Genomic DNA, 25585 nt, shown 5'->3' with positions numbered 1-25585 from the left:
AGATATATGAAAGATTTTCCATTTCCTGCAATAGTCCTCTTGAATGTATAAAGCATACATGTACCTTAAAGTGTCATCGTTTAAAGGAGCACGTTTTAAATTATCCAAATATAATATACTACTTTGGATAGCATTTTCAAAGAGAGCAAAAACAGGACAAAACAAATGTTCTTTTTTTAAATACCTGTTGAATCCTCCAAATCAATCAGCTTGGGCATTAAACTTTCAGGTAGTTTCTCAGGCAAGTCATATCCATTCTTCCTAGCAACTACTAGATGGAAAGCAGCACAGAACTCATCCAGTGTTAATGCACCATCTTTATCAAAATCAGATAGTTCCCTGAAAAGAAACCGAATTATCATTTTTAAACACTGTGAGTTTCTACCATTTTTTTAAAATAATGTTTCACGTAATTCCTGTTCTCCTTCAAATGTACTTATTCTAGTGGAGATACTGACTCCTATTAGTATTACATACTCGGGGAAAATATAGTGACCTAGATGAAGAGATCTGAACACAGCTCATGGGATGCTCCTGATGGTAGAAGGGAAGCTCCCATACAGTCCTGTGCCTTCTGAAAATTGGCTGTAACAAACTGAGACTGGCAGGGGGGTTTCTAAGGAAGGGGAAATGGGCAAACACCACCTTCCATCCCACTCTGCTAGCAGGAGTCTCCGCTGGATCAAAGGCACATTCATTCACAAAGAAGAGCAAAGCCACTATAGACAATCTTGTGGATGCATCAGTGGTGATCAGACTGTTTGAATGCCTTTCTGCAAAAAAAAAATTAGGTTGATTTGTTTTGTTGTCACAGTTGCTACTGCTGTTTTAAATATTGATGTAACTCCCTAAACCTGTATGGAACTATCACAGTCCAGCACAGAGAGGAAACCTCTTAGGGCTAAACTGCCCTCACAGCTCTTGAACTTAGTAGTATGAGCCTCTGTGTATCACAACCTCATACCCATGGAATAAACACCCAAATGAGTTTCAAGGTAAGCCCCCTGCTTGAAGACTTTTAGCCAAGAGAATGGCTACCATGAATACTCTCTGGAATCCTGAGAGAAGTGGCAATGGGCCCCCACAAGTATATGGGGCTGTCCAGGCAGCAGATGATGGCCTCAGGTTGTCTGCCGTTGCCTAACAGATAGGGGTTCCTATACTGATTGCTGCTATCATCTGGAGGAATTCCACAATCTCTTCCATTTTGCTGGGAGGTAGCTGGTGATTTCCTCAACAAGATTTCTTTGTACCCATAATCCAACTGCAGAGCCAAAGATTCTGGATGGCATGATTCTGGTCCCTAATTGGAAGGTGTTCTGGTACAAGTCAGCAGGAATGCTTAGGGCACAGAGATCTCATAGACTGCTTTCAGGAACTGTTTATTAGGTGAGGATAATACCACCCCACCACTCGCACGGATATTGTTCAACTTCAGTTCCTAGAACTCCTCTCTACTGGTCATGTGAATCCGACACCCAAGACTTCTAATCCAACAACAACTGGAGGAAGATATGATTCCCATCCCCAGTCTAGGTACTTCTTTATTATGAGACCATTAGCTTTAACGAAGATGCCACAATGGCCTTTCAATTTTGATTATCTTCTATTGGATAAGCCATACAGGATAACTCTTTGTGGAGGACTTCCTCAAAACACAACTGAAGAATAACCATGGGAACTCCAGGGATGCTGTAGTGCACCAGTAGTCCTGTGTATCTTCAGCTCTGAAGATGAAGCATTCTTGTTCTGATTGTCCAGAGATTATCATTTCTTGGAAGGTTCTGGGTGAAAAACTGCATATCTGTGAGGTTTCCTCCTTGGACTTTTCCCTGTCAGATAAATCGTTCTATTTGTCCTAGAAGAAGCTAGGAGAGGGTGATTAGAGTGGTGAGTGGAGGAAGAGGAACAGTGCATGTGGCATTTGTGACTGTAGTTATGTCTTTTTAATTTCAGAACTTTGTGGCTTTCTGCAGGGCAGGATCTCGAAGGATCTTTTACAACCCCTGGGGGACAAAACCGCGCACTAGATGACATTTTGTCCCCAGATCATCTGTTTGACACCTACAATATTATGTAACAGGACTGCCTTGTTGTACTTTATTTGTCCTTAGACCTCTTCATAAAAAGGATGATTTCCTAAAGGGAAATTGAGGAAGGGTAGAAGGAAATGGGTCCTAACCTGTTCTGCACCCTTCTTGCTCCTCAAGATAAAGAAGCCATACATCAAACTCTCTTGGAAACCGCAAGGACACTATTTTTGTTTCCATGACAGTCACATGAAGTCATTTCAACAATGGTGATCAGAGATAGTTGTTGAGGCTGACCAGGCTATGCAGGTAGTCACCTGCCCAAGCAAAACGAGTCAGCTCTGTTGTTGTTGTTGTGTGCACCTTCAAGTTTTTTCCAATTTATAGAGACCCTAAAGGAACACTATCACAGGGTTTTCTGGGGCTCAGAGTATGTGACTTGCTCAAGGTCACCCAGTAGATTTCCATGACCAAGTGAGGAATCAAATCCTGATCTCCAGAGTCATAGTCTAATACTCAAACCACTACAGTTGGCCCACCCCTTACGCATGGGATTCATTCTGGAATCCCCCCCCCCCCCGCGTAAGGGGAACTGAGCGTATGCTCCAATCCCATTAAGGACAATGGGGTATGCTCCCACAGCACCCCCCATTGTTTCTATAGGGGTTTGCTTTCCGTGTGAGCTCAGTTCTCCAGAAGGCAAGCCTGCGTAAGGGGTGGACCAACTGTACACCACACTGGCTCTCTGCTTCTCTAGATTCCCTGGCTCAGAGTCAAGTGTGAAAATGGCCTTCGCAAGGAAAGACCTTGTGCAAACAATACAATGCCCATTGCAGCTTCAATGGCCCCTCATATAGCATATGTTGATTTAGAGAAAACAGAGTTAGCACCATACAGCCCAGTTTATCAGATATTATGAACAGCTGTTTTCAGTATAAAGTCTTGTTTGGAAATCATGCAGAATGTAAGATATTTTATGGAGAACAGGGTAAATCCATATTGTTAGTTGAATTTAATTCTCATTTAATTCAATGGGAAATCTGACCTACTTTATGCAAGACTAACACAAACAATTGGGTACAGAACACTACATTTTACACTTGAAACTAGGTCAGTTAAAATGTCAAATTTTGCTCAAGGGCAATTCAGATGGAAGTTACCGTTTTGACTAAAATGGGAACAGATTTAAGCTTTTAAGTTCCACTGATACTGAATGAGATGTACTAGGCATTTTTGCTCCACTATCAAACAACTGTGATTCTTAAAGCAACTACTGCAACCTAATTATATTTCACACTTACCAAATGTGCGAAAGTTCAAGAATAGGAAGTTTTGATTTTGTAAAAAATTCTTTAGCTGCAGACCCTGAAAATATTAAAACAGTAATGTTTAACTTTGATTCTAGAATTGTAATCTTAAGGATTTTTAAAAGATACAATAAACTGGGGTGATTAATTTAGCTTTAATTCTTTTCCAGGAGTCATTCTGCCCCCAAATGTGAGTGTACTACTCATCACAAAATTATTTATTTTTAAAAGCCCATAAAGTAGGAGATCGAATCCTAAGGTGCTTTTCCATGAACAGAATCCCTTCTATTCTTGAAAATCCATTTGATCTAGCAGAGTCTACTGTAAACAGAAGGTGAATGGCAATTTCCCCCTTCTCTTTGTAGCCTTCCTTGTTATTATATAGAGTCCTTCAGTCCTATCCAATAGATTTTTTTCTGCAGGTGGCTGCAGGGAAAGAGGTGAATCAGCACAACTCATCCCACTGAGTGGATGATGGAGTCACTCAGTGAATGGAACTCCCCTTGAGGAATTTCAAGAAATCATCCTGTTCTCTCTACCAACAGAAAACTGATATGACTATCTGTCACACCTGTTGCAACTTGTGGGTTTAGAGAACTCACCTGGGATATATCCATTTAGATCAGGCTGAATGGTTTTAAACTGATTTACGTAATACTGCCTTTGTTCATCTGTTATTTTCCAAGGATCATCATAACTACTTGACTGCCTACGAATTTCATTTGCTGTAGTAGCTGATGCTACAGTTCGTACTGTTGTCTGATCCTGTAATGAAACATTGTTCTTCAGCATTACCTAAATTCATCAGTGGACTATAATTTTCTATATTATTGCCTATGAAAAGAAACAACTGTTATTTGTTGAAGAAGCTTTAGTTGTGTTCTGGTCATTGCTGATTGGGTAGAGCTTTAAAGAAAGCATTCTGAACATTTAAGTAAATAGACAAGAGATGGCAACAGTCATGTAGGCAACAGAAAGTCATGAAAAGTATGCAGAGAACAGTTTTTTTAAAAAAATTAAGAACAAAGAAAAACTGAAAGCTCATATTTACAAATGCCAACAGCTTTTTTATGTAATAATTCCTTTGCCAAGAAACCTCAGTGATATTTACTCACTGATACTTCAGGAAAACAAGAATACATAAGAAATTGTTCTCAAACACATTCACATTCAGTGTCACAGCATGAATCTTTGGGAGCAATATGAAAATGACTGACATAATTGGAATGGAGCAAATCAAAAAAATACCAATAAAATGTCACACCTGGACAGAAGCAGGATGCATGGCTAAAACAGTACTGGTTGGTGTGTTATCTGCAAAACTGACCCAGGTTTCTTGATGTGGTGGTGGTGAATGGCCAGACCACACTGGATCACCAGCATTACAGGAGCCTGAAAATCAGAACAAAGTTCATTTTGGAGGTTTCCACACACCTTAGTCAAGAAAGTCCACCTTCAAACACCATTCCTATACGTATACAAATAAACTTTTTGAAATGCCATGGCCAGGACTTTTTAACATGCTCTATGAGGCTACAGGCTTCAAGCCTTGTTCCCTATTCCCATACCATATTTAAATGCTGTGTTTGAAACCGAAGGGAATTGGTATGATGGAGAAGAGGAATGTGTTTATAAAGGAAAGCTATTCTAGAGGCTTCAACCAATGTCCTTGTAGGAGCTAAATATCTCTTTGAACCCTGGTTTAATTTCACTCACCACTAGTTCTGACATTAAGGTCAAACCATGATTTGGTAATGAGAATACTAGCCTGGGAATAAATACAATCATTCTCCCTCTAACTGGAAAATCCATTGTTATGATACTTATATGGCTAAACTATGGCTACTATGGGCTGCATGCTGCCATTGGGATCCCCCTGCCCAAAAAACCTCTCCAGCTCCAGCTACCAAAGAAAAAGATGATGATGATGATGAAGAAGAGAGCTGTCGCTCTATGCAGTTGCCCACTCCTGTTGTAAATGAAAGTTTGGCCAACTGAAGCAGAGTGGAAATCCAATTCAAAATACAGTGGGCCCTCCTTATATGCAGACTTGCTATGCACGGATCTGAGCATCCGCAGATGGCAAGCCTGTTTGGGGGGGGGGGGGAGGGGAAGAGAAAGGGGCAACACAGCAGGAGGAGGACAAAGGTGCAGAAAGAGGAGGAAAAGGAAGGCATGGCATGAGATGGAAGGAGGAGGAAGAGGAGGGAGGCGAGGGAGGAGGAGGAAGTAGTGACAGGGAAGAGGTGGAGGAGAAGGGAGGAGAAAGAGGCTGCAGGGGGTGGGAGGAGGAGGAGGAGGCAGCTCCTCCAAATTGCCATTGTCTTCAATGGTGGTGCGGCTGCATAGCCGTGCCACCACTGATGTAAATGGGACTTGAGCATCCGCAGATTTTGGCATCCGCGGGGTGTGTGTGTCCAGAACAGATCCTCCACAGATACCGAGGACACATTGTACTATGTTCCAAGCAGAAATAAAAGCCAAATACAGTCTGTGGTAACATAATTTGCCTGATCTCAATGTAATAAGAACGACATGAAGAAAATTAATCTTTTCTAAAAGTCTTTTTTATTAACTTTTAAAAAACCAAAATCAAATACAGTTACCCCTCCATATTCATGGGGTTAGGGGCCAAGGACTCCCAAGAAAGTGGAAAAAATGCAAATATGTTAGCCCCCAACAAACATGAATGATAAAAAGTCATCTCCCACCAAGAGCACCACCTGTAACTCTCTTTGCTACCTTGATACACCTAGCCTCCCCAATATTTCCACTTTCAATCTGATGTTAGAAGCCATGGCTGCAAAGGATCCGCCTTCTCTTTTCCTCCTCCCCCTCACTCCAGGCCAGACAATAGCAATGCTATATCTTCCCCACTTTGACAAACTTTGCATTCTCCTCATTTCCAAAGCCTTCCCACTTTGAATTAGATGATTCCAGCCATCACCACAAAGAGAAGGTACAATGTTGCTTTCATCTGGCCAGGAGAGAGGGGGAGGAGAAAGAGGAGAGAGAAATTGGAATCGGTACCTGCAAACATTGGATTCAAAGGCACACATTTGGAAATGAGGAGGATGCACAGTTTGGCAAAACAGGGGAATATATGGTGTTGTTTTTGGCTGTCTGGGAAGAAGGATGAGGAGGACCTTGTTAAGCAGCAGCTACAAAGTCGCAAATAGTCAAAATCACAAATCTGACACCAATGAATGTGCAGGGCCGATTGTAGATTACTTTTCCATTTCTACTTGATTTTTATACTTAGGTTTTATTATGAGAACACCAAGGAATACCAGGTGCTGTAGGCTGTACTTCTGAGGATTCCTTGTCAACAGCTGACTTGTGAATTTTTGGTATCTGCACAGGGGTTGGGAATGCATCCCCCAGGGATACCGAGGGCTGACTGGACTCTTTGCCCCCTCCCCCCAATGTGGGGCGACTGATCACCCTGCAGCCTCTCCCCAGCAGGGAGAAAGCCCAGCTGGGGAGAGGCAAGGAAGGGCAACGCCCAGCACCTTGTCCCCAGCTGGTCTCCCTCCTTCATTTTGACTCTCAACCTATTCACAGGTCATATAAAAATATAATAATAATAATAATAATAATAATAATAATAATTTATATCACGACTCTTCCGATTGAGAATCAAGGCGGGTAACAACAAAGTAAATACAATATACAACAATAAAAACAACAAGCCCCACAAAACCCGGACCCAACCCTCCCTCCCAACTATAAAATTAAACAGTAAAAAAAATGTTTAAAAAGTACATAACAATACATCAAAGTTAAAAACAAATCACAAATAATAAAAATAATAAAAGGTGGATTCAATTGGTTCTGGACATTATCAATTGGGGAAGGCCTTCTGGAAAAGAAAGGTTTTTGTCGCCTTTTTAAAAGCCTCGAGTGAGGATAATTGGTGAATCTCTTCCGGCAGGTCATTCCAAGTTTTTGGAGCGGAGACAGAAAAGGACCTCCGGTCTTTCTAGATTGTAAAAGGTTTTCCCCGGAGGATCGGAGTGTACGGGAAGGATTGTATGGGAGGAGGCGTTCCTTCAAGTAGACTGGACCCAGGCCATGTAGGGCTTTATAGGTGATAACCAACACTTTGTACTGTGCCCGGAAGCTAATAGGTAGCCAATGTAGTGATTTTAAAATAGGTGTAATATGGTCGAACTTGGATTTTCCGGCAACCAGTCTGGCTGCCATGTTTTGTATCAATTGGAGCTTCCGGACGTGGCACAAAGGTTGCCCCATGTAGAGCGCATTGCAGAAATCAAGGCGAGAGGTTACTAGAGCATGTGCGGCCGTTTCTAGGTCCCGCTGCTCCAGGTAGGGGCGCAACTGGCGTATCAGCCGAATATTAAACTTTGGCCCCAAAGTTGACCTCAACTTATACACAAGTTTGACTTATAGTCGAGTATATACATTATCTCTAATTGCCTTCATTAGGATAAAATAAAGGTGCTGCTCACACTGAATCTATTCAAAGCACCTAGGACAGACCACAATAGTACTTGATACGAGTCTCTTACTGGAGACATTGGATATTACAACACATACTGGAAATGACGGTCTGTATCATCTCACTTTAAAAAAAAACAACAATTTCAGGAAACACTGTAATACAATTCATTTATTTGCACCTGCTTGTGCTTCACAAAAAGGAGTCCAGAAAGGTCCTGGTCCAGCAAGAGGCCGCTCATTATTTCCACCACTAGGATGTCGGCTATGCTTCCTCCATGTATGTGGAGAGGTTGGTGGGGACTGCTGTGGTGAAACAACTGGAGATGTCGATTCCTAACAAAAACAAAGGAACTCTTTAAATGTTTGTACTATGCATCTATTTTTCTTTTCTTTTTTAATAATTAAGTGTTTTTATTTGTTTTATAACAATACAAAAGAAACAATTAATACATAAATAACAAACAGCCTTGGAGGTCTATATGTAAACTATCTTTTGTGGGGTAATAGCAGTAACAAAGTCCTAAAGACATTGACGATTTTTTCTTTAAAAACACTTCACTGAAGAATGACTACATGTTTTCATTTGGTATGATTTTAATAAGTAAACTTATAACAAATAATACAATTTACTGTGTACATTAAAATATTTTCATGGAACAACTTGATGAAAGTTGGCTATAACTCAGAGATAGTACTAGCATCTAGTTCTTGTAGTCTGGTACAAATTTTCACTTGTGGTACATTATTATAATCCAGTTCTTAAGAGATGGATTTTTTTTTGTATAATTCATTATTCCGTATCCCTTCCCATTTTGTAATCTCCAAATATAATGTTGCTTTATTTAATGTTAAAGCTCCAGTTCCTAGACAATCAAAATGACAGATCTTATGATATAAACTTATGATACAAAGAATAATATAAATGATAAATTAGTCAATACCTGTCTATGATTGAACAATGTAAGAAGAAACAAAACAACAACAAGCAAGAATTCTAGATGCTACTGTTAAGAGGATACAATTATCAAATTGCTCACAAAGGTTTTAATGTAATGGAATGTAGGTCTCCATTTGGACAATTAGAACACATAACAAAAAGTGTTTGTTGTTTGAAAAACTGTGGGAAAACAGTGTATTGATCCAAAGGTTTTACAAATATCTTCCTCATCTATCACAATCCACTATCTCCTTCCAGCCAAGAAAACATGTGCTAAGGTTTTTGAGAAGTATCACTCTGGATGGTATATCCATAGTATTTTCAGCAACTTTCAAAATACAACCTCTCTGTTCTTTCAAGTCCATGCACTTCAAGAGGATTACTGACTACCAGAGAGGCTTTAGGAGGAGTTAAGAGGAAACAGGAAATATCCTTATCACAGTGGCCTGCTGCACACCCATATTTTGGATCAAACCCAATTTTTTCAAAACATAGCTGCAACAACAGCATATCAAGTAATTTGAATGGAAGCACATCACAATATGACACAGTAGTGCCATCATACAAGTAGAAACATTTATCATGTGGATGGATAGCTTTAAAATTGATTACTGTTCTGTAATCTCTATATCTTAAAAATATTTGAGAGGCTAGTATTAATCAAACACAGAGAAAAGATACTATACTATGAATGCTACCTGTACTTAGCAAGTTGTTCAAGTAGCATAAATAACTGCTGTGCAAACTAGTATTAAAAAGGTAAAGGTAGTTTCTTGGCATGAATGTCTAGTTGTAACCAACTGGAGAGGGTGGTGCTCATCTCCACACTAAGCCAAGAACCAGAGTGCTCTGGTGGCCATGTGACCAGCATGACTGCACTGAACACTGTTACCTTCCCACTAAAGTGGTACTTAGGTGCTTTACAGACTGCCCAAAAAGGGCGGTCTGCCGGCGCCTCCGTTTCCGCCACGGGAAGCCTCAGCTTCCAAACGGCGAGGCTTCCCTACGGCCGAAAAAGAAGCCCCAAAAAGCGGCTTCTTTTGGCGGTGTGCTTATGACGCTGCAAGGCACCAATGGCACACTTGCGGCATCATAAGTGAGCCTCAACGTCAAGATGGCGGTGACCATGTAGAAAGGGCGCCGCCATTTTGTACGTGCTCAGCACGTACTAGGGTTAGGGCATCCGGAAGGGACACCCTTTTGTAACCCTAGTACGTGCAGAGCACGTACTTTTTGCCCATGCGGAATGGGCCTTAGTTATCTAATTGCATTTACATGCTTTCGAACTGCTAGGTTGGCAGAAGCTTGGGCTAGTGACAGAAACTCACCCCCTCATGCAGCACTTGGACCTCAAATTGCCAACCTTCTGATCATCAAAATTGGCATCTAAACCACTAAGCCACTGCAACTAGTATTATTAGAGATGTATCAATCAGGATTAGTATTATAAAAACACCATGTTGTATTGCCAAAATACTTACTTTTCATAGCATAATCCTGTCTGGTAAAATGAGTAATCACAGGTTTTCAAAAGAAAGTAAAGAATCTGAAACTAAAAAGGACTACTTGTACTTTTTCTTTTTTAATCCTAAAAAGTAAACTGTGTTCTATGTTTAAGGCCAAGATTAAAAGCGAGATAAAGCACAGCAAAAAAGACAGTAATGAACACAAAACCTAATGTCAGTGTAAAGTAAATAGTTACAAATCTTTGGATTTCCTTTATAGTAAAACAAGACATCATCTTTCCTAGTCCGCCACAATTCTAAGCAAAAACGATGCACAAGCATTCAGGTATTTTAACCCATTGTTAATGCATTGTAAGTTACAAATATTTTTAGGTGACTACTGCTTAAAAGCTCACATAATAATGGATTGTTCTTTTCTAACAGATTTCAATACATACTTTTTATTTTTTTAAAAAAATTAAGCAACAAATGCTGAGGAATGAACACTGTGTCTTAAAAGATAAGCAAGTGCCTTAATAAAAATAATTTCTTTATTACACTGTTAAGAAATATGCTGTTATAGAAATTAATAAAATCCAAAGAATATATTCCTTGGCTAAATCAAAAATGAAAAGGAAATAGATTTTTATTAAAGGACACTGAAAACTACAAAAGCTCTTCTGATTTCTGAGCTTGAACATTCATACCAGTTGTGCACCACTTTCTTAACATTTTAGTGGCCCTAATAAAGGAATTAGTGAACTCTGATTTTTTTACCTTTTACTTTAGATTTGATGGCCACTTTGCTTTATAATCTTCAGGAGAACAATACTGAGTGAATTATGCTGCTGAACCAATTGTTTTTCAGACTGTTTTTCAATGCCCCCCACACACATTCATTCAAGATCCAGCAGAAACAAAGGGCAGTATTTAGCAGAGCACTTATACTAATGGATGCACTTTCTACTGGTAGAAGTAGAAAGGAAATGAAGGAAAAAGCTGTCAAATTCTCCAGAACAGATTTTTGGTGCCACTGCCAGCTGGAAGAGAGGGGAGGTGACAAAGCTTCTGATCCTACCATCAGCATTCCATTAGATTTAGGTCAAGAGTTCCTTTCATTAGTATTGCTACAAAGCCAACTAAAGTCTTCTCGGTCCAGATAGTATCACAACCTGGGACATTATTTTGAAAAGCTAATATTTTCAAAAGTATTGTTTTAGCTGAATTACAAGACACGTCTATGTTTTCCAATAACAATCAATTAGTAATATTTCTTACAAAACTAATTTGATAAAACTAAAACAGGACTAAAACAGGAAGCTACAGTCTCTCTCTCTCTCACACACACACAATGAAATGTGACCTAATTATTTCTTAGGTACAGTCAGCTCTCATCTAAAAGCATTTAAATTAATACATTTATAGTATCAATTGTACATCTATTTCACATAAGCTGTTACAGACTACATCCCATTTCTTCAAACACATGTCTATATATCTACCTAATGACACAACACTCCAGGCATCTTAAAACATGGGTTCCAGACGATGAAAGTGTATGCAAAAACAAAACAAAACTGATTAGTCTTTAAGGTGTCACAAGGCTCTTTGCTGCTTTATCAACTGTTGGTGTCTAGAAATTGATACAATGCCAGACTAAATGCTACAAAAGAGAAGCTACATATCCAAACCAAAGAGCTCAGACCATTCCACAAATCATAACGACAAGCAGGAAAGTATCAAAACATTAATAAAGCCTAATCCTTGTTGGATCCAAGTAGAGCACCAGATATAGTACTGATGGGAGAAGAAATTGATTCTGTTACTTGAATTGATATAATCAGACACGTGTCAGGGTCCAAAACAAGCTTGCAAGTGAGTTCAAAAACACCAACCTATTTTCCAGTACTGAGAAAGACAGGCCCTGTCCAGATGGGCCCTTTGCGGCGCGTCCACGGCATGCTAGGGTTGCCTCCGGCGGCATGTGCACACGCCCCGCAACCCTAGCACATCATGTGGTGCACGCAACGATTACGTCACAGCTGCGCCGCCTCTAAACGGCGCTGTGCAGCTGCGACGTAACCGCGCTGTCTTTGGTGCTTTGCGGCACCGCAAACAGGAGCTGCTTTAGGGAGCTCCTTCTTTGCTGCGCAGCTGCGCCATGCAATTTGTATGCTGCGGTGCAGCTGCGCAGCAGAGAGAGGCACTGAGGAGTTGCCTCTTTTTGGCGGTCTGTATCCCGCCACAGTTTCATTTTGGAGCCCAATCTGAAGCTTAATAAAGGCTAGGGTGGCTAACTGGACTGTAACAATACCTGGATAAGTGCTGCACTACAGTTATCTGACAGTAAATCCCTCTTCTGTGTGCCACTAGTGGGAGCAATACACTATGCGCTATGGAAAGCTTGGGGCAAAGGACTTTTCTGCTGCACTAGTGCAGTTGTAGAATGCCTCCCCTTCAGAGGCCTGCTTGGTGCACAAACTGGCCTCACTTTAGAATTAGAAGTTAAACTTCTGATCAATGCTTTCGATGTCAAGTGACTATGGTTTAATCAGATTGTGCAAATGTGTCAGGATATACAAAGATATGAGTTTTAAAACAGTTTTTCAAGAATATAACACTTTTTTGATGTATGGAGTCATAGAATTGGAAGAGACCGCAAGGACCAGCCAGTCTAACCCCCTGCCATGCAGAAAATCTAAATCAAAGCATCTCCCAACAGATGGCCATCTGCATTAAGATCTTCTGACACACTGGGACAGGAATATTTAAATAAATACCATAAATACTCAATGTAAGTAAAAAAAAAATCTGAACCCAAAAATTGGCCCAAAAGACCTGGGTCGACGTACATACAGGTCAATACAGTAATACTGCTTAGAAAGGTCCTGACAGAAGCTCCACCTCGATGTGCCACTCTCCTGGCAGCGATCTCTGAAAGAGTTACTGAGGCAGATGTGTATGCCTGTGCATGAACGAGGCAATTTCCTTCTCAATCAGATGTTACTCTTCCTTTCCCATCTTCCTCCTCCTCTGGATCTCTCTCACCAGGGAACATCCCATTTCCCTCCTTTCCTCCCCTTCTCAATCTAATGTTGAAACCTTCTCCTCCAGCACCAAGAAAGTGGTGTTTGGTGATCGGGAGAAGTACAGAGATGGAGAAGGAGGGAGGGAAGTAGTGTTTTCCTTGTATTTGGTCCTTTACATCCTTTGTTCATACCCCTAGGTTTTACCCTTGACTTATCCACGAGTCATGCCAAAATCCATGATTTTGGCCCTAAAACCTTCCCTTGACTTGTATGAGGTAAACTTATAGTGGGGTATATACGGTAAATAGCCCACCCATTCCTATTTACCACTACCATCTTTATTAACTGCTATAACTTTTTTAACCGGGGACAATTCCATGTCATGTCGAAAATTTCACGTTTCATTATGCAGTCCCATTCTTTGCATCAAAAGAACTAGTCCACAGATGAAGTACCTGGGGCCACAAAACACTGCTAGTACATCTATTTTTCTCACTACAGTACAGACATACCTCAGTTAACAAAGCCTCTATCACAGAAACTCCTTTTCACAAAGACTTTTTTATGCCCCCAGCTTGCTTTTCCTTCTCAACTTCTATCTAACTTACCATTTTTTAACCACATTGATAATGGGAGGAGGATGAAGAAGGGTGTCTGAATGCAGCAGCATGTCTGCAGTAAACAGTCAATTAAAGCTTGAGCTGCTAAAGAATTAGATTCTATGCTAGTTGATCCTACTTTAGCTGTATGTGTCTCCCTACAACAGGCAAGGTATACAGCAGCTGCCTCCAGAATCCTTTACTGAGCATGCATGAACAGCAAAACAGAGAGAAAGGTATAGAGTAGATAAGCCTGACTAGCTACACCCAGCATGTTAAAAAAGTCTAAACCTGGAAGCTTGGTCAACAAAATGAAAATCATAAGAATATTGGAGACTAGTGAAAGAAAAAATAAATAATCACTGTACAGTATACATTTTTTAAAAAAGCTTTCAAGCAGTCTCTAGAAGGTTCAACACGTTTTTGTTGACTTACACAAGGCTTATTTGATATTTCACATGTGCATTTTTAAATAAAATACTTACTGAATCATGTTGAACTGCTCTTCTTCCCCCCCCCCCCCACCTCTGGTGCCAAAATGTCTGCTGAAGTAATGCCCAGGAACACCTCAACTTTATTAATTGATGTATATCTATATTATCTACATTCTAAAAAATGGCTAGGATTTTCCTAGGGTTAGACTAACTAACCAATACTTCTCAAGGAGATTTAGCTGCATAAATGGTGTAATTCCTTTAAAGAAGAGGTAAAAGGTCACACTACCATATTTTGTAACTATGAAAACAGAATCTAAACTGTAAGAACAGCTTAACCAAAACAATTAAGAACTACTATAATTTTGGGTCTGGAACATACTAGAGGTAAATATTAAAGTTACCAAGATAAAACCAAATAATCGTGTTTTGTTTTGTAAACAATTTCTAGATCCTCATTAAATAGATGACACATTATTAATTCTGCATTTGTGTGTGTGTTATTATCACAGAACCACTGTATAAATATGATTAAGAACACCAAAGACTACCTAGTGCTACTCTTTATATTTCATTACCTGCTGATCTGTCGTTGGACGTTGCTGGATCACATCATGACTCACAGAACCTTTTTTAACCTGTATTCTGCCTGGTGGGGGAGGAATCGCACCTGAATAGGAGGATGGGTTATCAGCATCCGAAGAATATGAATGCCTCAGTTCTTGTTCATTCTTTGACATGACAAATCTGGGCAGAGGAAGGTCCTTAACTGTTAAAAGTAATAGTGCACATTATTATTATAAGAATTTTGAGTTACAAATTACTTGATTATCTTCATTCTTCACCTTAGATTTCAGGAAACTTAACTTCCTACAGAGAATTCACATTAGTGACATGATCAGGTATTTTAACATAGTGGAACTTCCCACACAGCAGTGAAAATTCTAATTAATATGGATCTCAAGAAACATCCAAGAACACTCCCTGATTTACTAGTCCTGCAGATGTTTTCAAAGGAACATAGGGAAGCAAATATTAAGCAACTACTATTTCTGGTATTTCCATTGCATGTTTCTTTAACTGTGAGATATTAATTATTTGCTTCAAAGTTGATAGTGTGCAACATCTCACTTGTATCTGCTGACATTTTGTCCAGATTTATATTTACCTAGCTATTTAATTTTGGTTTAATTTCTACAGAGTCTGTCCAGATAACACTGTGATGTAATTATTATGAGTTTTCTAACTAGTAAAATATTTGTTGAATTCCTGCTAACCAGAAACACACCTTACATTATGGTTAGCATCCCTGTTTTTTCAAACAGCAAACTTTCTTGCTGTGTTCTCCCATTTAAAGAGTAGTTTACTAATCAGCCTGAGAAGCTGTCCTCCATGAAAAAAAATCCATTTAACTCTTAGTATATGTAACCTACTGCCACATTTTTAATTTTAAGCAAAGAGACACAGCTTATGGTTGCAGGTACTAATATATTCAAAGGCACCAACTTTAACAAGCATTGAACATGAACGGTACCAACTAATATAAATCCATCTCCACTTCACCTTTCTTTCTACCTCCAAACACACAGATACCAGATATAAATGCTGCCAATATTAGCACTTCATTCCTTTTAGGTTCAGCTCAACAATCTCACTTTAATATATTTCCCGTTATAAAAATTATTATAATATACTTTTTAGTCTCTAAGGCATCACAGGATTTTGGATGGCAATAGAATAATATGACTGCCACTTTGATAATGGCCATGGAAAGTTGCTAAATGAACACAGATTTCAGTCCCTGGAACAGGCAAAAATCCCTCATTATAGTGGGCCCTCCACATTCACTGGGTTTAGGGGCACAGGATCCCCATGAAAGTGGAAAAACTGCAAATAAAAAAAACCTACTATTTTTTACCTGACAGAACACTGCTCTAGGAATCCCTAGGTCCTCCAGTGCAACTCTATGGTCAACAACTACCAGAATTTGCCCCTAGACTCACACTGGAGGATTTATGAATGGTTAGAGAAGTGTTTTTTCTAGTAACCTGTAGGTGCTCCAGAGCAAATCTATGATCAACTTCTAGCAGAATTGTGTTAGAGGATCTAGAGATTCTTAGAGAAAACATATTAATCAAATCTGCAAACAGTCAAATCCGCAAATGTGGAGATTTTGCAGATTATCCCTGTATGTGTGTGACAACTCAAGTGCTCCCAGAATATATTCACATATTTTTTAACATGCACATATTTCTGGGAAGTATGGCATATACTGTAGTTTGACATATTTATTTCAAAATTGTAGAGGAGTTGGGGCAGTGTCCTGTTCTACATTGATATTACCATATATACTCAACTATAAGTCGACCTCATATATAAATCAAGGGCAGGTTTTGGGGCCAAAATTATGGATTTTTATATGACCTGTGGATAAGTCAAGGGTAAAACTTAGCAGCGTGTAACAAATGATATAAAGGTTGAAGTAAAAGAAAATGATGCTAAAAAAATGTAAAAGTTTTGACAGGCATAATTGTTTGTGCTCACCCTAAAGGCAGGATCAATGAGATAGTAGAGGGGGTTGATGCTTCTTTTAGGTGCTCTGTATAGAGATTAAGCTCTCACTTTTCACCAGGTCGTAGTTCCTTTTTTAATAAGAGTTAAAGTACAACCTACACTGACCTGTGGATAAGTTGACCCAGGTTTTTTGGATCAGTTTTTTGACTAAAATTTCTAGACTTATACATGAGTATATACAGTATATTCTTTAATGCTTCACAACAGAGTTTCCTAAAGTTGTACCAGTCTCATAAAGAAAGCTCTTAAGAGTACAGATTCCTTTAATGAATCAAGACAATGGTAGGAGGCATCCCACAATAGCAGTATTTCAGTAATCGAAACAACACCCATTCCAAAGCTTACCAGAATTTAAGCTTTCCATTCGTAATGGGAACCCAGACTGAGCCACTGCAACTAGTTTCAGAGCAATGTAGAACTGGCTTCTTCCAAAATATCCAAGTCTTGTTGCACCACAAAGTTCCATGATCTGAAGATAAAACAGAACCTCTAATATGAGATTACATCTCTAAATAAAAATTGGTATTACGTCAGCTCTTCTACCAAAGCAACAAACAACTCTAAAAATCAGATCTAATGCTGTGATGCTGGGCCTGGATTATTTATCAACAGACATACATTGCAATAAAAGAAATATATTCTACTAGTTTTTTTATCGATTGTCTTATGCTACATGGTGGTGTACATGCTTCTGTACATATGCAACTTTAAAAGCATATGCTAGTTTCCAGTGTTTGAAAAACATCAACTCCAAATCCGACAAAAATGCCAAAGATTTTCACCTACAAGAAATCTGAACAAATTTCAATTTAAGTTCACCATGTTATACTGTATATACCAGTGATGGTGAACCGTTTACAGACCCAGTGCCCAAACTGCAACCCAGACCCCACTTATTTATTGCAAAGTGCCACGTCCCTCTGGCTTTACAGTAAGAAACTCTGGCAAACTTTGTGCTAGGGCTACAGCATGTGTGCCCACAGAGAGGGCTCTGAGTGCCACCTCTGGCACGCGTGCCATAGGTTCGCCATCACTGGTATATACTGACCATTCTCTTTAGAAAAATGAGTAACAACTATGCTAGAAAAATCACAGCTGTACTCATTTTCTATTTATTCATCATTATATTCCTGATAACACTTCACAGTAGACAATAATGTCCTCGGACTCCTCTCCAATGGTTTCCCCCTTAACTTCCTTTGCCCCTAGTTTCTCTAAAAACACCTTGACTGTTAAGACAACTAGTGAACTATTTTGTCTTTTGTTGTTAATTATTTGATGTATCAAAGTTTTGTTACTACCTATGGTAAATACAGGAATGTGACCACCTACATTTTAATGCACTTTTTCACATCTTGCCTTCTTATTTTCTCCTTTTATCTGTCATAACTGTAACATTTTGTTCTAGTGTGCAGAACAAAAAAATGCTCTCACTTTAAGAGATCACAAAGCTGTTACAAGTATTCAGAATATATCTGTCTTGCTAGTCTAACAAATTGTCATTTGTTCCAACAACATGAAATGTTGTAAGTAAAAAGTAGTATGATATGTGCAAGAACCAAACATTTTTACATTAAAGTACAAAAAACGGTAGTCTACATTTCAGAACTCACATTTCACAGGTTCACTGAGTGCTCTGTGATCATACAAATGCAAGTAACTTCTCAGCAAGGTAGATCTGGACTGGAAGAATGGCATCCTTTTAATTGTCATGGGCACAAATACCACTGTAATTCTAACTGTTATGGGCACGAGTATCATCACTGTACTGTCATGGGCACAGGTACCACTGGATCTCTAGCCATGAAACAGCACAAGGTTTCTAGAGGTCCTAGAATCATAATGGTACTTGTTGGATGGGGTGCGCAATACTATAGGTTTGGGGGTCAATTTCTGCCTACGCTTGTCCTCAGCTTTCGCTGGAGTTAGGGGCACAGGACCTCCATGTATGTGGAAAAAGCGCAAATAACGAAAACACTATGTTTTTACCTGAGAGAAGACCTCTCTAGGAATCTTAGTCCTCCAGTGCAACTCAGTGGTCAACATCTGCCAGACACTGACCACAGAAGTGAGCTGGAGGACCTACAAATGACTAATAGAATATTCTCTCTAGGAATCTCGAACCATTTAAGATTTCCATTATTGGTTCCTGACTGTATAAGAAGGCAAACACCCATCACTACTTTTCTCCCACTTCCCACAGTTTCTGCTTTGCCCAGCCATTCCTGGTTGTCCATGCAACAAAACAGAGAGATCATTTGAGTCTTCCTGTTGAATGAATTGAATAGAAATGAAATGAAATAAATAAATTCACTGGTGTTTTTCACTATGCATGCCTATGCTGCTGTAGCACTTTCCTCACAGTCAGGATTATGACAATGCAGCTTGACTTGTATTTTTTTACAGAAACCCAATTTTACTTTATATGTACCTGAATCTAAACAGGTAACTTGACATAATGCAGCAGGCCATAAAAGAGCATTACTGTTTTCTTCTAATCATCATAGCATGGCATTCAGAGCAAGCTGAGAAATGTGGATAACAAAAAGAGAGCTTGTACTTGCTAAAAGTAGATGGCTCTGTGAATGTCAGCTGTAGAAATTGCTAATCAGATGATGTCCAAAGTGTAGAAAGAGAGCCCGAACACTTAACTCTGAATGAGTAAAGCTGCAATTGCAATTCTGTTATTGGGCACTGGGATCATCCTATGACACCCCCCAACACCACACCATTCCTGTTTTGTTGCTGTTACAGTTATTCCAGAAAAGAGGAATACTAGGCAGCTTGTTTGATTCAACAGTGCCTTGCTAAGGATGAAACTTTATGCCTACATGGCTGGAGTAAACCCCACTGAAGTTAATGGGATTTTCCTTCCAGCAAATATGCATAGGGTTGTACTGCAAGTACTGAAGAATGAAGTGACACTAACTCTCCTAGTTATAGATACCTATGAATACATAGGTTAAAAATGAGAAAGCTGTTGAGAAGGACAAAGGAGTCATAGAATGAAAATGTATGGCTTATTTCAACACTCTTTTCTAATAAGCTACCTATGATCAATTACTTGTCGCTAAAAAACATTAGCATTAATCTGAAATACAGCCTTCCATCTGCGCTTTCAGCTTCTGTGGACAGCAAGACCTGGCCTTTTGAATGGGTGCATGTGCATGTGGCGGCACAAGCAGGAGAGCATGCCCACTGAAAAGAACAGGACTTAAGGTCCTGCATTTTTGCTATCGATGGTGTTTGTGTGTGTCCCGGAATGGATCCCCCACAGATATCAAGGCTGTGCTGTATGTTCTGAAAGTATATGGATTTTAAGACAGCGATGACCCACATAAAACATTTATTTAAAAGTCTCATCATTACTGAGCAACACATACAAATAGATGTTGTTAGATCTTAATAGTAGAAAACTGTAGAAAACACTGCCTTTGGTTTCCATAACACCTAAAAGAACTGTTACCCCCAAACACTGATAAAGTTAAATTTACAACAAAGAGTGAGCTCAACCAAATGGTAAAAGTTAGGTTTTATGATATAAACTGTTTGCATTCCTTTATCTTTCAGATTATCAGTTTTACTAAACGGGAAAATACACACATGACCGTCTTAATGAGCGGAAAGTTCTAAGATTGATTACAAGTGTATGCATTTTACAAACTATAGTTTGTAACTCATTCGACTTTAATTGAAGACTGACTGTCCTTGGACCTAATATCTGTAATAAGTAAACAGAATGAGGTCTGCCAGAGAATGTATCTTTTAGATGAACTCCTATTACATCATGCTTCAAGGCCAAGTCCATATTAAACAAAGTGCTTTTACTCTACATCTTTGCATAGCTCCTTTGTACGTTTCTGGCAATAACCTCTTACAGGCTTACAATACATAAGAATAAGATAGGAATGATCTTCCTTCCCATTAGTCATGAGCTAGAATTCAATTTTTGCATTCTGAGAAGAACTCCACTACTTCTATTTTAGTATTTTTAATCTGTACTTTAAAATAAACTTGCATTAGAAATATGCAAAGATACATACTGCATACAACTAATAAATGCAAGTATTTAAGTGGATTCAGTGTTTCACAAATAACAATTTCTTACAATTTTGGATCCAATATTTCAATGCTAATCAGTTAGCACATCTTGCGTCTGGACACTTACAGAAAACCATGGCCACAATACCTAATGTCTTCTTGCAAACGAACTGCAGCTTGAAGTATTGACACAACAAAATTAACTGAGAGGGTAGCAATCATAATTGCCATTAGACTAATCCAAGTAGGCAGAAACAAAGGCAGTGTCTCTATACAAGCATACAAAACCTACAACAAAATAAGTTTCTTTTTCCAAAAGCTTTTTATGCCTGTCCAACCCTCACTTTTCCTTCTTGTCCTCTGTCTACCTGGAAGTCTATTTAGCAGAATCGGCGTTGGGATAATAGTGTATAACAGTGAAAGAGGGCTGGAGAAACAGACTTTTGCTATCAACAGCTTCACTGCAGTAAGCAATGCACTAAAACGTGTGCTGAGAAAGAATGGGGTGGATCCTTCTGTAGGTAGGTGCTTGCTACCCTACAACAGACAACATAAACAGCAGCTGCCTCCAAAGCCCCTTACTTTCCATGTGTTAACAGCAAAACAGAGAGACAGGAGGGAGATAAGTCTGCTTCATCCTCACCCCCATCAGCCCAGCATGTTAGGAAAGTATAGATGCACATGTCTGGCCACCATCATGAAAATCATAAGAAAAGTGGGGGTTGGCAGCAAAGATCATCATCCCTGGAAGGTTTCTAGAGATCTTGAGAAGGACCAGAATCTTTCTTTTTTACTTAATGAAGTCTGTCTGCATCATTTCACATCTGCAAATTGTTAATTTCTGGTAAAAAGTTTACTGAAAATTGCTGACCTGCTCTTTTGTTTCTTATGGCATATGAACTAATTCCTAGTCTTTTCAGTTTATGTCTGTCTCTGGTACCATTTTTTTAAAGAGTTCATGTCCAGGAACAGTCTGTGAACTGAGGCATACCTGCATTTCCTTTACGCCTCGATTAAGAAAACAGCTCCTCCCAAGATTCAGAGATAGGGTTATTTCATGTGGGAGACCCAAAGGACCTCCAATTCCCCTGGAGAGGTTACTTCCTTCTCACTCATGTTTATTTTCCCCTTGCGCTGCCTCCACAATATTTTTTGAAATAAACAATTTCTCTCTAAACCGAAACCCCCCCAAAAACCAAAGTTGCTGTGTTACTTGGAAGCAATTGCTCTGAAGCCATTTGGATCCCTATGGGCAAAAGTGCCTGAGCCTTTTATGTTGTTTGTGTTGTTGTGGGCCTTCAAGTTGTTCCATGGAGACCTTATAACTGGGTTTTCTTGGCAGGTTTTGACTAAAGGCTCCCCTGCCTCCATTTCCATCCTCTGAAGCTGAGGAGGTCTCCAGAGTCTTAGTCCAGCGTTCAAAGCAGGCCTTTCAGACACTCATCCCTCCGTATTTGTGGATTTGATTATTCACAGATTTGATTAATACGTTCCCTCTAGGAATCTCTAGGTCCTCCTCCAGAGCAACTCTATGGTCAACGTTAACCAAATGCTGCACCGAAAGACCTAGAGATTCCCAGAGAGGACACTCCGCGAGGCCTTTGTAGCTCCTCCAGCGCAACTCTATGGTCAGTGTCTGTCGGACGTTGGCCACAGAGTTGTACTGGAGGACCCAGAGATTCCTAGAGAGGTGTCCTCTCAGGGAAAAACAACAACTCCCAGAATTCCATATGAAAGAGCCAAGGAAAGAGTCAAAGCGCTGCCAAACCGGGTTATTTCCCCAGTGTGGACCCAGCCTCAGCCCAACTCTAGCCTTCCTTACTGGCCCTTACCTGCAGGACCACCTCGTTGGGCAGCTGGGCGGCTCGGAAGAGCTCCAGCACCCGCCCGTTGGGGGCGATCTTCTTCGTGCTCTCGGTGTCGCAGTAGGAGAAGAGGTCGCAGTAGTAGCGCTGCTCCGTCTCGCTCAGCGTCAGGCCCTCCATCTTGAGGGGGAGGAGGAGGAAGCGAGCGAGTGCGCGTGCGCGCGCAGAGATAGGGAAACAGGGAAACCGGCGCGCACTCACTCAGATACTTAGCCACGCATGCGCGCGAGTGGGCGCGCAGGCCGCCGTCGCCGCCCGCCGTTGTTGGCAGTTGGGCGAGAGGGAGAGAGACTGGGGGGCGTGTGAAGCCTTTCGCAGACAGAGTGCGCATGCGCTGCCTCCGCCTCCTCCTGCTGCTCTCGCGCCGCCTCAGAAGTTGCTTCTTGATCTCGCGCAGCTTCACTTTCTCTCTCCTGATTTTGTTAGGCGACAACCTAAAAAAAGGGGGGGCGTGGCCACTCGCCGTGGTGGGGTTGAGCGGGGAGTGGAAGAGCGCGTGCGCGTGAGGAAGCGTCCGCGTTTAGTGTGTGTAGTTTTAATGAAAAGTTTCTGTAAGACGCCTCTGGCCACGCCCCCTTCCTTTCCGAACGCGCGGCTCCTCCTCCTCCTCTTCCCCATAGGTCCCTGCGAGAAGAGGCTAGTGCGCACGCGCGGCTGCAACCGCCCTCTCTCACTCTTTCTCTGTCTCTTGGGTTTGTTCTTGGGTTTAAGGAAATGGCTCTAGGACTCGGGCGGAAGTGAAGCCAGGATGACTAGAATTTCAGTTCAGCAGCAGAACAGTACACAGATGAACCTGTGAATCACGCCTCCCAACATACAGTCACACAGTATATACACTGTATATACACACAGTATATACACTACAGTCATACAGTATATACATACCATTCGCTAGGGCTAGGGGCACAAGACCCCCGTGAATATGGAGAAGCTCACAAATAACAAAACCACCATGTTTTTACCTGAGAAGACACCTCGCTAGGAACCTCTGGGTCTTCCAGGGCAACTCTGGCCAACGTCCAACAGACACTGGCCATAGAACTGCACTGGAGCAGCTACAAATGACTTATAGAGTACTCTCTCTAGGAATCTCTGGGTTTTTCAGTATAACTTTTGGTTAAAGTTGACCATAGAGTTGTATTGGAGGACCTAGAGATTCCTAGAGGGAACATTAATCAAATCCATGAATAAACAAAGCCGCAAATATGGAGGGATGAGTGTATATACCCCACTCACTTCCATGCCAGCATTCTCTGAAGATGCCAGCCACAGATGCTGGAGAACCGTCAGGAATAAACCCTTCTAGAACATGGCCACATAGCCCAAAAAGCCCACAAAAAACTATAGCAGCAGCAGTGTTTCTGGTAAGGGGAGGCTTCCCTCAACTGGAATGGCTGGCTAGCTGGCAAGCTTTCTCTCATGTGTGTGTCTCTCTCTCTCTCTGTTAAACTTCAATCCTTTAATTAATTAAGGATTGCTTCTTACTGTGTGCCTTCAAGACATTTTTCTTATTGGGACTCTTAAGCAGGGTGACCAAATGTCCTCATCACAAAGGAGGACAAGGCACAGCAGAATGTAGGATACCTGAGGGGAAATGTAGGGCATGCATGGCCAAATAAAAGCTAAAAACACAGAAATATAAATCAAAGCCATGATCAAAATGGCGGACAGGCAGGGTGAACAGATCAGCTCACCACAAGGCAAGGCGATGCAGCAAAAATGTAGGACACTCGATAAAAATAGAGGGCATGACCAAATAAGCTGGAAACACTCATAGGAATTCATGCTTTTTAGCCATGCTCAAAATGGAGGACATTTTGGAACTCTTGCACAGGTCCTGGAAAAGGAGGACATCCGATCACCCCGTACCCTAAGGAGAACCTGTCATAAGGTTTACTTGGCAAGTTTCTTCAGAGGGGATTTGCCATTGCCATCTAAGGCTGAGAGAGTGTGACTTGCACAAGGTCACCAAGTGGGTTTTTATGCTTGAACAAGGACTTGAACCCTAGTCTCAAGAGCCATAATCCAACATTCAAACTACTACACCACACTGGCTTTCATTAATCATGACTAAAGTTCATTAAAGCACACTCAGCAACATGCCAGAGGTAGCTGTGATGGTCCCTGAGGAGACAACCTACAGTTTGGCCTTTATTAGGACCAGTTCAAACGCCAGAGAAAAGTGTGCAAGCATTCTGGTTTTCCAAACTTACAGTCAGGTTTGCATGCTTTGGAGATATTTTGGTCATTTCCCATAAAAGATAATGCCCTAGCAGGTGGTGTGTATGGCTTAAAGTCATTGACTTAAGGTGATCCCATGAATTTCATATGGTTTTCTTAGGCAAGGAATACTGAAGAAGTGGCTATGAAGAACTCTCCTCAAAATATTCAGGTGTTGCTATGTTGGCCATTTAAGAAATGCAAACAAAAATACTTATTGGCCAACTGAAATGTGCAACATACTTCCTGCAAGCTTTTGAAGCTCCATGGGCTTCTTCATCAGGCAAGAAGTTACAAACCAAACAGGAGGAGAAAAAATCAATTGGACATGTTAGTCAGATGACTGCATATTGTTTCAGTCCTTAGTAAAGATGGTATGCTGGGGAAGATATATTTTGTGCAGGCAGGGTCTTCCTTCTTCTGGTCATGCAGCAATAGGGAGATTTTCAAAGTCCAGACAATTTAAAGTCTATTTGCATTTCAACAAGGACCTCTTTGGCAATCCAATGTCTCCATTCCAGTGAGGTCACAGCCTCTTTGTAGGCAGAAAACAATGGATTTCTCAAGACTTGCCATGGTTTTGCATCAGGAACATTTTAGAGGTAAGACATGTGAATTCAGTCCAAATTTAAGAAGAAAA

At 40.5% G+C, this 25585-nt stretch overlaps 1 protein-coding gene across 1 annotated transcript in view; it reads right to left on the bottom strand.

Annotated features, from left to right (window-relative positions):
• The window catches only part of REPS1 (RALBP1 associated Eps domain containing 1), a 60707-nt gene extending 37597 nt beyond the window's left edge, over positions 1-23110 (bottom strand). Inside the window, 8 exon segments of the mRNA XM_042463447.1 lie at positions 185-339; positions 3332-3395; positions 3940-4102; positions 4602-4729; positions 7981-8134; positions 14824-15014; positions 17165-17288; positions 22693-23110. Coding sequence (XP_042319381.1) covers positions 185-339; positions 3332-3395; positions 3940-4102; positions 4602-4729; positions 7981-8134; positions 14824-15014; positions 17165-17288; positions 22693-22845 — 1132 coding nt within the window. The 5' untranslated portion in view covers positions 22846-23110.
• Positions 23111-25585: the final 2475 nt, after the last annotated feature.

This window comes from Sceloporus undulatus, chromosome 1 (genome assembly GCF_019175285.1).
Source record: "Sceloporus undulatus isolate JIND9_A2432 ecotype Alabama chromosome 1, SceUnd_v1.1, whole genome shotgun sequence".
NCBI classification, from domain to species: Eukaryota; Metazoa; Chordata; class Lepidosauria; order Squamata; family Phrynosomatidae; genus Sceloporus; species Sceloporus undulatus.
The sequence above is the reverse complement of the archived record's forward strand: the minus strand, read 5'-3'. Positions and strand labels throughout refer to the sequence as shown.